Source organism: Cherax quadricarinatus, chromosome 54 (genome assembly GCF_038502225.1).
Source record: "Cherax quadricarinatus isolate ZL_2023a chromosome 54, ASM3850222v1, whole genome shotgun sequence".
In the NCBI taxonomy this organism is placed as follows: Eukaryota; Metazoa; Arthropoda; class Malacostraca; order Decapoda; family Parastacidae; genus Cherax; species Cherax quadricarinatus.
The window spans coordinates 14,402,458-14,417,343 of record NC_091345.1 but is presented as its reverse complement, the minus strand read 5'-3'; the positions used below and the strand labels follow the sequence as shown (position 1 = coordinate 14,417,343).

The following is a 14,886-nucleotide window of genomic DNA, read 5'->3' as shown; positions in this document are numbered from 1 at the left end:
GTGTCTTAATTTTCTAACAACACAAGTTTAATCATCAGAGACAAACAAGCGCACTTAATGTCGAAGAAATATGCCATATTTGATCTAATAAAAGGGGGACAAACCTAGCAGAAGCTGGAGTTAATCTGCGCCCAAGATACCAAACCAGCGTAGCGTGTCTTTAGTTTTTCTAACCCCTGGCATACACATATCACAGAATCTTACTGAGACTCGGTTGGCACCCCGACACAACTAGCCTGGGTAACCAAAATGAACATTTAGCAGAAGGTCGATAATCTATTATTATGATATTCACAGGAAGCACTAACCCTGTACGGGTTTATATAGTGCCTAGAAGACTAATAAAATCTAATAAATGTTAACTATTAAGGATGTCTGGCTGTAATGTTGTTGACATTCGTTTCCATTGTAAATTGGTTCCTTTTAGTCCTATTTAGAAATTGGCGAATTTCCAATATGGGTCTAATGTCTATTACAGAAACACAAGTAAAAAAAGATTATTAACCGATGATATTAATAAACCGCAAAAATAGCACGTAAATCCTCCAGGTAAAATAAAAACAGTGTTTAAAATGGCACAAGATTTACTCCTTAGTTGCTGTACATGATCTGTGTCAACACCTCCGAGTCCACTGAGGTCACATCAAGTGCTGCACTCCTGACCCTCTTGTGGCAACACTTTGAAACCACTTGTAGTAACTTCGAAAATTTCTTATATTACGAGTTAATTTTATTTTAGTGATGAAAAATTCAGCAATAGAATATATGGCTTCTTAAAATTCATGCCTCGTAAATTGGCTGGAATTAATAATTATCGCCAGAATTTTGCTGTTTCGTGGCTCAATGGATAATAATTATGCTTCGTTGAAATGTAAGGTGATCATAATATGTGGAATTGTTATAATTTTTTAAACTCTCATTGTTATTACATAGCGCTTCCTATCGATAATAATAATAATAATAATAATAATAATAATAATAATAATAATAATAATAATAATAATAATAATAATTAATAATAATAATAATAATAATAATTATAATAATAATAATAATAATAATCGTTGTTATTACAGATATTCATTATTGGTTTTTATACAACAGGTTTTTTATTAATATAAAGATGTTCTTAAACAATGGAGTTCAAGTTTTGATAATAATATAAATATATATATATATATATATATGTCAGAAGCAATAAAAACATTAAATTTAATATTTTACTTCCATCATCCATCCTCAAAAATATCACCTTTATATGTTAATTCGATTGTATTTAATCTTATAAATAAATCTCTACTTACCACTTCATTCATTAGTTTCTTTTATTATTTAGATGCTTTGATGTTCTCATTAAAATAATTACCCTATTACATTACATTTAGAACTTTAAGTTTGATTACTTTGCCAATGATTGCAATATTGCCACCAAGTAGGATCAAGTTACTAAATTAGGCTGTGAATTTTTTTCTTGCATGATATCCAAAATAGAAAGGGTATGATAATCCATCTGCCCTGGTACAGTATTTGTTATCTTGTTGATACCTGGATAACCCAGCCTCCAGGTAACTGTAATCTTGATTATGCAGCAAACACAAGTGTTGTCTTATTTGAGAGACTTAATTAAGTTCTGCAGGTGCTATAAAGTAACTTATATAATACAAAAGTACTGAAACTTTAAATTCTGTGGGAGGTACAGGGTCCTAAATTATCAAAGTATTGTTAATGGTGTATCAAGTAATGTATATGTACACTTGAGCATATATATATGTATATATATATATATATATATATATATACACTCGTAATTTTTTTTGTTCAGTAATGGGATGTCAAGATTCTGATACTGTAGCGTATGTACCTTCATTTGTGGAGCATCTAAACTACATAATGTATCAGTAACATGGAGTCATCATATGTATTTGTAAAAGGATGAAGTAAAAAATTTTATGCCATACTGTACTGATGGAGGACTACTGGATACTGAAAATTATATTTACACAGGTATCATTACATTTACTTCTTGAATGAATATGAATTTGAAAAACTATCTAGTACATTAGGACCATAACTTAGCAACATTCTATACACATCCACCGGAACAATATTATTGGTACTGGTACAAAGTACGGTCCACCAATTTAAGTATTTCAGTTTCCCTGGGATCACACTGCTGGTATCATACCCTCCCATTTTCTGTGGCGTGTAAGCTCTTGACTGGTTTACATCAATATACATAGACTAGATGATGCTAAGAACGTTCATTCTGAGAATGACTTACGTAACACAAATATGTAGGCACTATCTTCTTGATTAACTTACTATTATTACATTACAAAATGATATGTAGAACACGCCTATAGACTCTTCTTACAATGTGTACCGACTGCCAATTTCTTTTAGGTTTTGAAGTAAAGCTTACATAGTTATGGAATGTAGCAACTTGTATAACCATATAATAATAGTACACACATTTTTATTAAATAAAAGGCAAATATTTTCCCTTAATTCTAATGATAAAACTATAGTCTTTTATCCACACACAGGGCCATAGTTTACATCCTCCAAATCATGAATTACTTAAATTAATATGCAATTTATTTTTCTAATATACATTTTTTGTTTACATGAGGGTTCCAGGGGTGCGTCGCCCCTGCGGCCCCCGTCCCAAGCCAAGATAATCTTTGTATAGAGTTTTCTTACTTTATTGTTCCTTCAAATGCCACATTAAATGAGTAATCCAATACTACATTTTTAGATGATGTATTACTTCTAATTATTATTGACTGATAATGAAGCCAACTAGCCTTATATTATTGGTGATTTGGAAGATGTGTGAAACTGAATTCCTAGATTTCAGCAAATTAGAGTAAAATAATCGTTTAGTTACTATTTAACAATCTTTTTACTATTAACAATATGTGATTAAAAAAAAACACTTTCAGCAAAGGAGCCTTTTATTAATACAACGTTTCTATACCCTTTATCAGGGTCATAGAACACGTATAAAAAGTGGTAAATGGAGAATATGGAGGAGGCGAGGCGCACCTGATCCAATCAGATGACACCGGAAGAGGTCAGGTGCAGCCGGTAAAGCCTGGTGCCACTGGGTCAGGTGAGGTGAGGTCAAGTGTTTTTCAGCGATGAGGTTGAAGGATCTGGCTGTGTTGTGTGTTGAATATATTGTCCTAAGATTATTTGTGCAATGGTACTAGAGAAAATATACATCCTTCTGTTTTGTTGTGGTGTTGGTGAGGCAAAAGGTAGCAGCCTCAAGACATCTGTCTTCAGTTCTGTTGTTTACTTCGTAAATAAGATGTGCTTGTTTTCCAGTTCATTATGTGTGACTGTGAAGCGGTGTACCAGGCATGTTTTGCGTATATTATTCATTCTGAATGTTTATTTGTGTTCTTTTAATCTAGCATCTAAATCCACTGTTGTCTCACCTACAACCACCATAAAGTATACAGTATGGGCTCCTGCTGTGCCTTTGTTTGAGAATACAAACATGCTCATGTTGACTCTGGAGGAGAGGATTATAGCGAGTGTTGTAGGCCCAGTGGGAAGTATTAATCGTTGTGGGATGATTATTTCTTCTTTGGGTTTGGAGTGAACACTAAACATTTTTTTTTCAGGAGTAGATGATTTGCAGAGGAAATTTGAGAGTGGATAAAGCTTTTAATATATATTTGGTCGTCCAGTAGGCAGTCACTTCTGCCAGTCTGGAGGGCACGTAGGAAAATCCTTTAATTACTACTTTAAGTCCTGAGATTTGTTTGAGAAGAAATTAATCTGGCCATCTTTCTTAGTACGCTTTCTATTAACTTTAAATTTGAAAAGAAATGAACTGATTAATTTCTTCTCACACAACAATCTCAGGACTAAAAGAGGAGCAATCACAGGCTTTTCTTACCTGCCTTTTAGATTTGAAGAAATAAATTTCTTCTAGACGAGGAAAATCTATATATCATAGTCTTTCTCCAGCCTCAGATTTCTTGCGCACATTATTCTTTCTTGAAAAAAAAACCGGTCTCTTGTATTCTCTTGAAACACAAAGAAGATTTAGATGCTATGGAAATGGGAAACATGCAACATAGGTGTAATACACCACTTTATACATTTACGCGCATGACCTGGGTACAAGCACCTCTTATTTACTAAGAAAACAACATAAGATGTAGTTGTCTTGAGGCTGCCACTGTTTACCTCACCAACACCAAAGAACAAAACAAGGGTGTACAGTTTGTCCAAACCCAAAACACAAGTAATACTGAATCAACATCTTAAACACAAATAACAACGACCTGATTCTTTGTCCTCACCTTCACCAGGCATCACCTGATCTCACCTGTAACGGCACCTGACCTGACCTAGCGGTACCTGACCTGACCCAGCGATACTTGGTTTGACCCTTCATCACCTTACGTTAGGTTAGGTAAGACTCGTCAGGAAACAGGACAAGTGTTTCCTGACGCAGGTCTAAGTCATGGTGACCCGCCACTGGAGCTATTAGTCATTTGACCGAGGCCTTCCACTGGCTTACCGGTCCACCCTTTAAAAAATTTAGAATTTTAATTAAGGCACCTCACGTTTTCCATATTCTACATATACAACTTTTTTATGTATTCTGTGTGGATAAAATGCCATATTAATAAGAGATTTCTTTGCTGACAGTGACTTTACACTACTATCCGTCAGCTCATAGTTATTTGTTTGCATTAACGACACAGTAACAGGTATGGCAGATTGATTATAAATAAATCATTATAACATTTCCATGATTTTTTTTTTTACAAGAGGCAAAATCTATAATACAAACATAACCACAGGAAATATATGAACATTTATTATAAAATTGATTAAGGTAACTGTCATTTTGACATTTGAGATACGAAGGTCACAAGTATGATTTGGAGGATGTTATTAAAAATGCCATCATTATAGCACAAAAAATGAGGACACTATATTAACTGTTCAGTTGATTCACAATACCTAGTATTCTGGCCAAAGTATATTATCACTGGTGAACAGAAACTCAAGACATATAAAAAATGAACACTTATGTTCAATTAAGCCATTATGAAAGGTGCTAACAATATATTTACACAAATTAAAACATCTTTTTTTTTAATGAGAGTTAACATGAACAATGTTGTAAATAATAGAATATGGCTTTTATTAAAACATGATTTACACGACAACTGCATGAAGTACTGTATATATTTACCAGCCGGAGGAGCCAAAGATGTGCATGCACAAAGCCAAATATATTAAACCAATTTACAAATTGCAGCTTTATACTTATAAACAATTAAGTATTTTTTTCATATTCTGATTTCTTCTCCATTATCAACGTAACACTTTAAAATTCGTCTTAAGTGGGCAAACTCTTACCAAGACATCCAAATGAAGTTATTTGAATACAAGATTTACAAATATTGTATATGTATACATACATATGTAGCTACACACACTATCATTTGTTGTGTGATGCTACGTATGGAGGATTACATGAATGTGGAACTCAAAATGGACAACTAATTCAATTTTTGACCACTTACTCTGAATGATGATGGTGACTACATATAAACCAAATGAAGTACAATGTTGACATGTGCAGAACATACATGTATGGACATCCTTCTCCCCACACACACATATACACACACACACACATACATGCACACACACATTCACACTTTAAATAATAAAATGAATGCTTTATTTCTAAGATGCTTCAGCCTAGGGTATTGCCTAATCATTCCCAGCAAATCTGCACAACAGATTGTTTTTTGACTTTGAATGGGATGAGAGTGATCGTGAAGCTCAGGTGGGATAAGGAATAAAGGTGATATTTTGCATTCAGGCTATATAAAGATTTATTTCTACTGAGGTGTTGACTAAGCTTCGTTATCACTAAGACATCTCATTCAATTATTATAGTATTTGTTCTAATTAAATTTGTACATGCTAGTTAAATAAGCATCATTACTAATAAGCAATTTGGTTAACTGATTATCCCCTATTGCTTGCAATTTGCAGTTATTTTCTAGCCCAATATAGCATTTCCTGTGACACATTAAGCAAGTCATGATATCTTTCCAATGGATGTTAGCATGGTCTTATATACGCCTACGTCAATAACATCTCAGAATCAAAAACATTCCTATGCTATATACTCATTTTTATCCCTTTGACATTTGCAATACAGGAAATATTTCATTGATTCAAATTTTCTCTGAATTCTTCATAATAAAATCATTTCTGCAAATAATCAGCTCATGTCTTCTAGCGTTCCACCAATGCGTCCTACCGTCCGTCCGGTCAGCAGTAGTCGATGTTCTGACCAGCTGTTGCTTGGGTTATGAGGTCAACATGGTAGTCTGTTGCCAAGGTCAGGTCAGCCACACAGCCAGTTAGTCCAGGTGCCATGTAGCCACTGTGGCTTCCACGGAAGGTCTCGCGTCCACCTGAAGTCAGAGTTAATTATTCTCATTATTAGTGTGTTCAATAAAAACAATGAGAAGTCGGTGGCTCGTACAGCACCACCTGGTGGGCTAAATAACACTAAGTGCACTTCAAGCGTTTGAGATGTTTCATCTCAAGTACTGTATTTCACCTGTTGCTGTATTAGGCTAGTTTAAGCAACAAGTAGTGAAAAATCTTCAATAAATATCTGTCGGTAATAATATACCTGTACGAGATATACTCTGAATTACTTTCTTTGCTAATCCCTTAATAATAACAACAACAACAACAACAACAATAATAATAATAATAATAATAATAATAATAATAATAATAATAATAATAATAATAATAATAATAATAATAATAACAATAATAATAAAAACACAACAATACTACTACTACTACTACTACTACTACTAATAATAATAATATTATTATTACATTAAAAGTGCGTTAAGCCCAAAAGCTTATTAATACAGATGGTAATTTATTCTGTCTATTTACAACTTTAGTAAAGAAAAAAGTGCTGAACGTGTTTGCATACATTACAATATATTTTACGATGAATTAGATACTATTAAAATACTGTACAATACATAAATCAAATTTGCCATGGCCTGTGGAATGAAATTTTGATCTTGTCATTCCCTATATTTCAGGAAGGCTAAATACACGGAAAGAATTCAGAGACCTGTTATTTACATAGCCTCATGTTAGATCCACAAGCTTTGAGGTCTGCATGAGCCGCTGTTATACATATGTGTATCAGTTTGTCTGTCTATTTACCTAGGCTTAGCAGTTGGGTCTAGTCCTGACTCTTCTCTCTACGACTCAAGAGATTCCTCTCACCGTCTATTCTTCGCCCTGTCCCCACTTGCCCCTCGCCCCTCGTGGGTCCTTACCTGTGAGTCCTCTGTTCTGTTCTGTTCTGTTCTGTTCTGTGACCTATGGTAGAGTAGGTAACTAATTAGGTTTCAGACTTACTGACTCCACTGTGGTCATTAAGACCACAATCCATCTGATTACCAACCAGCAACGGTGCTTAATCTCTAAAATGGTGATTACAATAAGCTCTGAGGCTTATATACATTCAGAGATGCTTTTAATTACAGTATATGCCCAAGGTAGTTTATTAAAAATAAAAAAATTTACTCATGAAGGTTCTGAGAACTTTAGTACCAGCCAGCGGTCTTGATCTTACTGGCTGTGTCTCAGATCTTGTACTAGCCTTGGACACTATATGTATTACTAACAAGATACTGACAATACTGACCGTAAAAATATATTACATTGGGAATTTGTTCTAAAGCTCTCGCTACACACGGCGAGGGTCTGGGTTCGACTCCCAGCGAGGGTAGAAACAATGGGCGTGTTCCCCATCAGTAAAATGGGTACCTGGGAGTTAGTCGACTGGTGTGGGTCGCATCCCGGGACAAAACTGATCTAATTTGCCCGAAATGTTCTGCATAACAAGGGGTTTTCTATATAGTAGTATGTCATTGATGTCAGGTAGGACTGTATACCTTCTACATGTACTTGTAGAAATAAAGAAATTATTATTAAATTGTTAAGATTGCCTGTCTGCGATTGTTTACATACATTATATACATACATATATATACATATATATATATATATATATATATATATATATATATATATATATATATATATATATATATATATATATATATATATATATATATATATATCAACAAACCAGCTATATCCCACCAAGGCAGGGTGGCCCAAAAATGAAAACAAAAGTTTCTCTTTTTAAATATAGTAATATATACAGGAGGTGTTACTAGCACCTTGCTCCCGGCATTTTAGTCGCCTCTTACGACACGCATGGCTTGCGTGTGAAGAATTCTGTTCCACTTCCCCATGGAGAATATATATATATATATATATATATGTATATGTATATATATATATATATATATATATATATATATATATATATATATATATATATATATATATATATATATATATATATATAGGTAGTAGGTTGGTAGACAGCAACCGCCCAGGGAGGTACTACCGTCCTGCCAAGTGAGTGTAAAACGAAAGCCTGTAATTGTTTTACATGATGGTAGGATTGCTGGTGTCCTTTTTTCTGTCTCATGAACATGCAAGATTTCAGGTACGTCTTGCTACTTCTACTTACACTTAGGTCACACTACACATACATGTACAAGCACATATATACACACCCCTCTGGGTTTTCTTCTATTTTCTTTCTAGTTCTTATTCTTGTTTATTTCCTCTTATCTCCATGGGGAAGTGGAACAGAATTCTTCCTCCGTAAGCCATGCGTGTTGTAAGAGGCAACTAAAATGCCGGGAGCAAGGGGCTAGTAACCTCTTCTCCTGTATATATTACTAAATGTAAAAGGAGAAACTTTCGTTTTTCCTTTTGGGCCACCCCGCCTCGGTGGGATACGGCCGGTGTGTTGAAAGAAGAAAGAAAGAATATATATATATATATATATGTCGTACCGAATAGGTAAAACTTGCGATTTTGGCTTATATAGCAACTGTGTTCTTGCCGAATAAGGCAAGCGAAAATTTGTGTATACAATAATTTCACAAAACTCATCCTGAATCTAACGAAAAATATATTTTATTGTGTTTGTTTATTACTAAATTATTGTAAACTTATCTAAAATATATTTAGTTGAATTAGGCTAAATTAAATTACGCTTGTTATAATAAGGTTAAATAAGATTTCTCAGGTTCTTCTGGTACAAAATTATTAATTTTTATATTAACATTAATAAAAAAATATATCTTTAAACGTATAAGAGAAAATTACTTAAAGAACTTATTTTCAAATGAGTTCATGCTAACTGACCAATTTTTCCTGTTCGGCACGACATATATATGAGTACATTGTTCCAGTCACGATATTGTGCCTTTTTTATTCTTTGTTTACAATTATTATGTTCACTTACCAATATACAGAGCTGAGTCTACGTTGAGCTGCACAAGGTCACCTGGCGACACTACAACATTCTCCTCGTCATCATCTACAGATAAGTGTCCTTCTCTCTCGTACCTGCACCAGGCAAAAACTCTACAGTAAATAACTCCATTATAAATTTTCAGTCTTTTAATATTTCTGTCTAGTCAGTAGCTATAATGTTTTTGCAACACAGAAGTTAGGAAAAAAGATAATTGCTCCGACTACTGCATGTGTGCTAACAAAAGGTAACACTATTATAATCTTTGTAATGTGCATGAAATATCACTAATTTTATATATGAGGATAATGAAAACTCTTACTGAAGGAATTATAGGTGAAAAAACATTCCAACAAGTGGATCACAAAATGCCTTGACTTTTAACCTTCCAACACCCAAACGCTTTAAGTATCAATGCCCTGCAAACATTTCATACAAATCAAATCACATCTCTCTACTCCAAATCAAATGTCGGCTAAGTTATAGACTCCTAAAGTTAAGACAGGTGAAAAAGAACATTTCCATGCAATAATTTAGTTGCTTTATTGAAACTTCAATATTTAGTGTTGTTACGGTATGTTCCTTACGATTATATATATTTATAAATCAACATTCTATCAACAAATCCCCACTCTTATTATTCCATACCTTCTTGCTAATTTCAGTTATTGTTTTTTCTTTCTTCTATTCTCCCCCTATTATCTTTCTTAACTCTATTTCTCAAACACTCGCTGTTCCTACGTCTTTCCCTCTATTTTTCAAATCTCTCAGATATTCCCTCCACCTAATCTTCATCCCGATAATCATCTCTAAATCTTTCTTTTTACTTATCCCACACAGTGACTATGAGGAAAATTTAGGTAGGTTTCTTTCTTCCATAGACTGTGACAGTAAATAAACTGTCAGGTGGTGTCACTGAAGCCAATTACATAGGAAGCTTTAAAAATAAACTAGACAAATATACGATTGAGAATGATTAGGTTTGAGGTTGTCTAATATGGGCCTGTTAACCTCTGCAGTGCTCCTCTATTACGATATTCTATATTTTCGTTTCCTCTGTTTGTAAATAATTGTTTTCTAATTTACTAAAGCTTCACATCTAATCTGTACAAAAATTTCTTCTTTTCTTATCTTCATTCTTCCCTCTACATACACACAAAATACTAACATTTGACTTACATTTATTTCAAAATAGTTTACAAAACTAACAAACCTGTATATTCTAACAGTATGCCATTGTCCATCATCTAGGCGCTTGCTACTGTTATAGAGAAGTTGAGCAAAGCCTGAACCTAGGTTGTAACGGAGAACAAGACGGCCATCTTGCAGCTCCAGACTGAGGGAGTCTCCCAGAGGCGGCAGCATCACTTCTTTGTTCTCTCCATCATCATCGTCTTCTCCGGCCCACACTAAGAGACCATCGGGAGTCAGGGAGCGGAATCGTAGCCACAGATGTAACTTATCACCCGACACTCTGAAATTGGGATTGAAAATAATGTGTTATAAATCTGCATTACTGTCTCTTGGGCTCTTGAGCCATGGAATTGGAGCTACCGTCCATTCCCTTGGATGAAACCTGATTACTGTCTGTACCTCCTATTTCCCAGTCACTGTGATTTGTAATTTTATATGTGATCGATATGGAGGACTTTTGTACTCTCGCAGTTCAGTCTTTGGTCAAGCTTCCTTGTTGATTGTCTGTTCAGCTAGGCTGTTGCTGTTAGTGACGTGATGGCCAACATAGCCATCACAGCCTGGTTGATCTTACATTTGTTTTTGCAAAATTTTTCATATGTACTGGTAGGAGGTTGAAGAGTCTTGGACCACGCAGGCTGACACAGTCTTATCTCACTCTGCCTAAAGTGCCATTTTCTTCCACGAAATACTATGTATTATATAACAAGTGGGTTTTCCATGCAAAAAAAAAAAAAAAATGTGAATCAATCTCTTAACACAAATATAACTTCATATATATAAAAAAAATGATTTAATTTTTATTTTACATTTCCTCCCATATCTAATATTGTAGTAAGTAGTTACGGTAGTGTAGATTTAACACCTGGCCCTCCAGTATCTTCCAGGTATATATTATAAGGTATGAGAAGTATGATCTTCCTTCTTTAAATTCATCTTGACTTGGGTTGCCTAAGTTATGCTCTTCCATAAAAACAATAAATTGGTGTTTCAGTATCTCTTCAAAGAATTTATGATATGTAGTGTTAGTACTACTGGTCTGGATTTTCCCCATCGTTCTGCTGCTTCCTTTGTGAAGACTGGCTATGTCTACGATTTTTAAAACCTCCAGAATGTCACCTGAATTTAAGCTCCTCCTCCAGCCAAGACTAAGTGCTCGTACTAATGGCACTTTGCATTTCTTTTCAAGTATCGAATTCCGGGAATAAGAGCCAGGTGGTGCATCACTGGCATGTTTTCTATTTATTTTTTTCAAAGTCTGGAGGATTTTTTTTGATGTCAGCTAAATAATTGGTAGAATTAGTAAAGAAATTATACAGATCTTCAATTTTTATGGTGTCGATTAGACTACTAAATGCAGATTCATTCTATTCTTTGTGGAGTTCCCTCATTTCTTATATTCGTAATCGGTGTATGAGTCTCCTTTGAGTAAATAACCAATACTGGAAGAAGATTTTGACTAGGAGTTTGCATGCGCTAAAATATTTGAGATTTTACCTAATTTCCGAAATAACACTTACCGTTTCATGATCTCCGTATCAGCATATTTTAAGAACGACCTGCCGCTGAAGCTTGGCGTTGCAGCTTGTGTCACCACTCTACTCCTGCAGTGCTCATCTTTGAAGCCAAGAGGACAGCGGCAGGTGTAGGAGGGTCCGTGAGGCTCACAGATGCCACCATTGTCGCAGGGACGTTGAGAACAGGGATGATTGCACGAGTCTACGTTGCTTCCTGACACAGCTCCGGAGACTAGGTGAATTGGCCGACCATTGAGCGATAACTGTTAATAGAAAGAGTTTTCTGATCTAACTGTAATGCAGAAATATATTCATAGTAGTCATACCTGCATTTATCCCAGTTTTTATGGGAAAGGAGACACCTACTGTGTTGAAAGTAATTTTCATTGAGTGACTTTGAAGCTTTCTTCAGACCTTCAACACACTGGTGCAGGACACAAACATTACTATACTCTAGCGAAACGTGCGCAGTCGTCGATTAATGCATATTCAATCAGTCCCTCTAAACAAATTGCTTATTCTTACCAACCCTTCATAAGAGGTTCTTTGATACCGGTGATGTGGCTTTGATCCACAGAACTGGAGCTTCCTCTCCTAATTTACCTATCATTCTTCAGGCTCTATACGACTTCTGTGGGTTTACCGCTTCCCCGTGACAATAATAAAGAAAATAATAATTTGATTACAGGATGTTATTTAAGATACAAATGCAGACAAAATAATAATGTTTCCAGAATCATTACCTTCTGTATGCAGCCAGTGAATGCTTGAGATGCTGGAAGTACCGGTTGTGAAGTGGATGTGGGTGGAATACCCCCGAGGTAGAGTGGATGCGAGAGCGACAACATAGTGAAGCCTCCAGGAGTTAACCCACTTACAACAGGCTGGTCGTCCACATAGAGCCATGCCCAGCGGCCTGTTCGGGATACCCTCGCTGAGTGCCAGATACCAGGACGGATTGGGTATACAGACCTAGAAGAAACAGTGTAATTATGATGCAGTAGTCAGGCACATAGAAGGTCAGTAAGAAAATATGCAAATATGTAATTAATAATTTTGAAAGATACAATTGTTCTTCTATTTTAAAGTGCAAGTTATGGTGCATAAGTCTGCCAGTTAGCACACAGCATAACTGCAGGCACAATTACCTAGAACAAAGTTTAAAAAATATAGAAAAATGTGCTGTTATGTTATTTTATTGCATATTTCGACGACTCGGTGGGGTTTGAAGCATTTTCTGACATACCTCAATTTTTAGCTAAAATATGCATATAAATAACTGTCAAAACACTTTAGAATTACTGCCAGTGCAGAAGATATCTTACACCAATTGCATAAGTTTAATAACAAAAATATAAATTTTTAAATACTAATTTTGTTTCAGCATATTACCTGAGAGTCAAGATGCCAGAGCCTAAATCAATTGTGAACAGGACATGAGCCTGGGACAACGTAAGGGCGATGAAGTCTCCCGTACCATCCGAACGGTGACTCTCGTAAAGCAGAACTCCATCCGTGGATGCTGCACGGAACACCACCTCCAGTTCCAACCATGATAACACGGAGCCACCAAGAGCAGGGAACATCAGGTGTGATGAACCATTGAACGAAGGAACCTGGAAGCAAATAAAGAAAAAAAAACACGATAGACATTGTTGGGAAGAAATCATAGATTTAATGCCACAAAAATAACATTTTTGGAAAACCCAGATGGGAACAAGACAACATCTGAATTAAATCTGGGAAATGATGCTCAGTCATGTCTAAGAAAAACAGTGGTAGTGTGTCTTTTCAAGAATTTTACGGGTTGTAGAAAGAAAAGGAAGTATCAGGTATATATTTAACCTAGACTATGTCCTACTGTAATGTTGATGATTCTGTGAAGCTCTTAACTATTTCAATAAAGCGAGTAAAAATATCTTACCATATTTAAATATATAGTGGAAAACTCTAATCTAGTTCCGTAAGGTTCAATACAATTACTGTGATATATTTAAGACAGAATAAGAGGCTATGTTTTTCTACAGAAAAAAATCTCTCCGAAACATAAGGCTGGAATCGAATTAGAGTTATTAACTAAGCTCAAGAAAGATGACTTTCCCAAGTTTTCAATTCACTGAAATCTCAAACATCCAGAATTTCAAGACTATAAGCATATATTTCAGAACTTCAATTAGGAAAATCTTAAATCGGAATTGCTTTCAGAAAGATGGATCTCATTTCTATTACTATATTTAAAATTTCCTATAATTTAAACATCTGCATGCATATTATTCTGGCTAGGTAAAAAGAGAGGCAATTGTATAAGCAAGAGAACAGTGACCTAATATATGTTTCTACACATTATCAAGAAATAATTATAACTAATACTATTCCCTACTGCATTATAATAACATAAATAACACTATAGGTAAAATTCTACCCTTATAGCCATTTATGTGGTGGAAAACAGCCAACAGAATATGAAGAAAGGGTGAAGATTTTTACCCATACACTGCTTATGAAGGAAAAAAGATCTGGGTTGCCCGGCAAAGGTGATTAAGACCCAGTGTTAATATTTAAAAAAAACAATGTGCCACCACTGATACCTTTCACTTTGCCTCAGATAATTTCCCCTCCTATCTGTTGCTGTCTTACAACATTGCATAGCTACTGAAGATTTCCATCCCCTTATGGCTTGTTCTGCATTAAAAAACTCAATTTTAGTGAATAAAAATAATTTGTTTTAATTAGCGC

General features: G+C 34.9%; 1 protein-coding gene across 1 annotated transcript in view; it reads right to left on the bottom strand.

Annotated features, from left to right (window-relative positions):
• Nucleotides 1-5,607: 5,607 nt before the first annotated feature.
• The window catches only part of LOC128699148 (pikachurin), a 563,751-nt gene continuing 554,472 nt past the window's right edge, over nucleotides 5,608-14,886 (bottom strand). The window contains exons 10-15 of the mRNA XM_053791691.2: nucleotides 13,543-13,766; nucleotides 12,894-13,122; nucleotides 12,154-12,413; nucleotides 10,653-10,913; nucleotides 9,431-9,534; nucleotides 5,608-6,470 (exon numbers count right to left, since the gene is read on the bottom strand). Of these exons, the coding sequence (XP_053647666.1) occupies nucleotides 6,325-6,470; nucleotides 9,431-9,534; nucleotides 10,653-10,913; nucleotides 12,154-12,413; nucleotides 12,894-13,122; nucleotides 13,543-13,766 (1,224 nt within the window). The 3' untranslated portion in view covers nucleotides 5,608-6,324. The remainder of the gene's footprint in view (nucleotides 6,471-9,430; nucleotides 9,535-10,652; nucleotides 10,914-12,153; nucleotides 12,414-12,893; nucleotides 13,123-13,542; nucleotides 13,767-14,886) is intronic.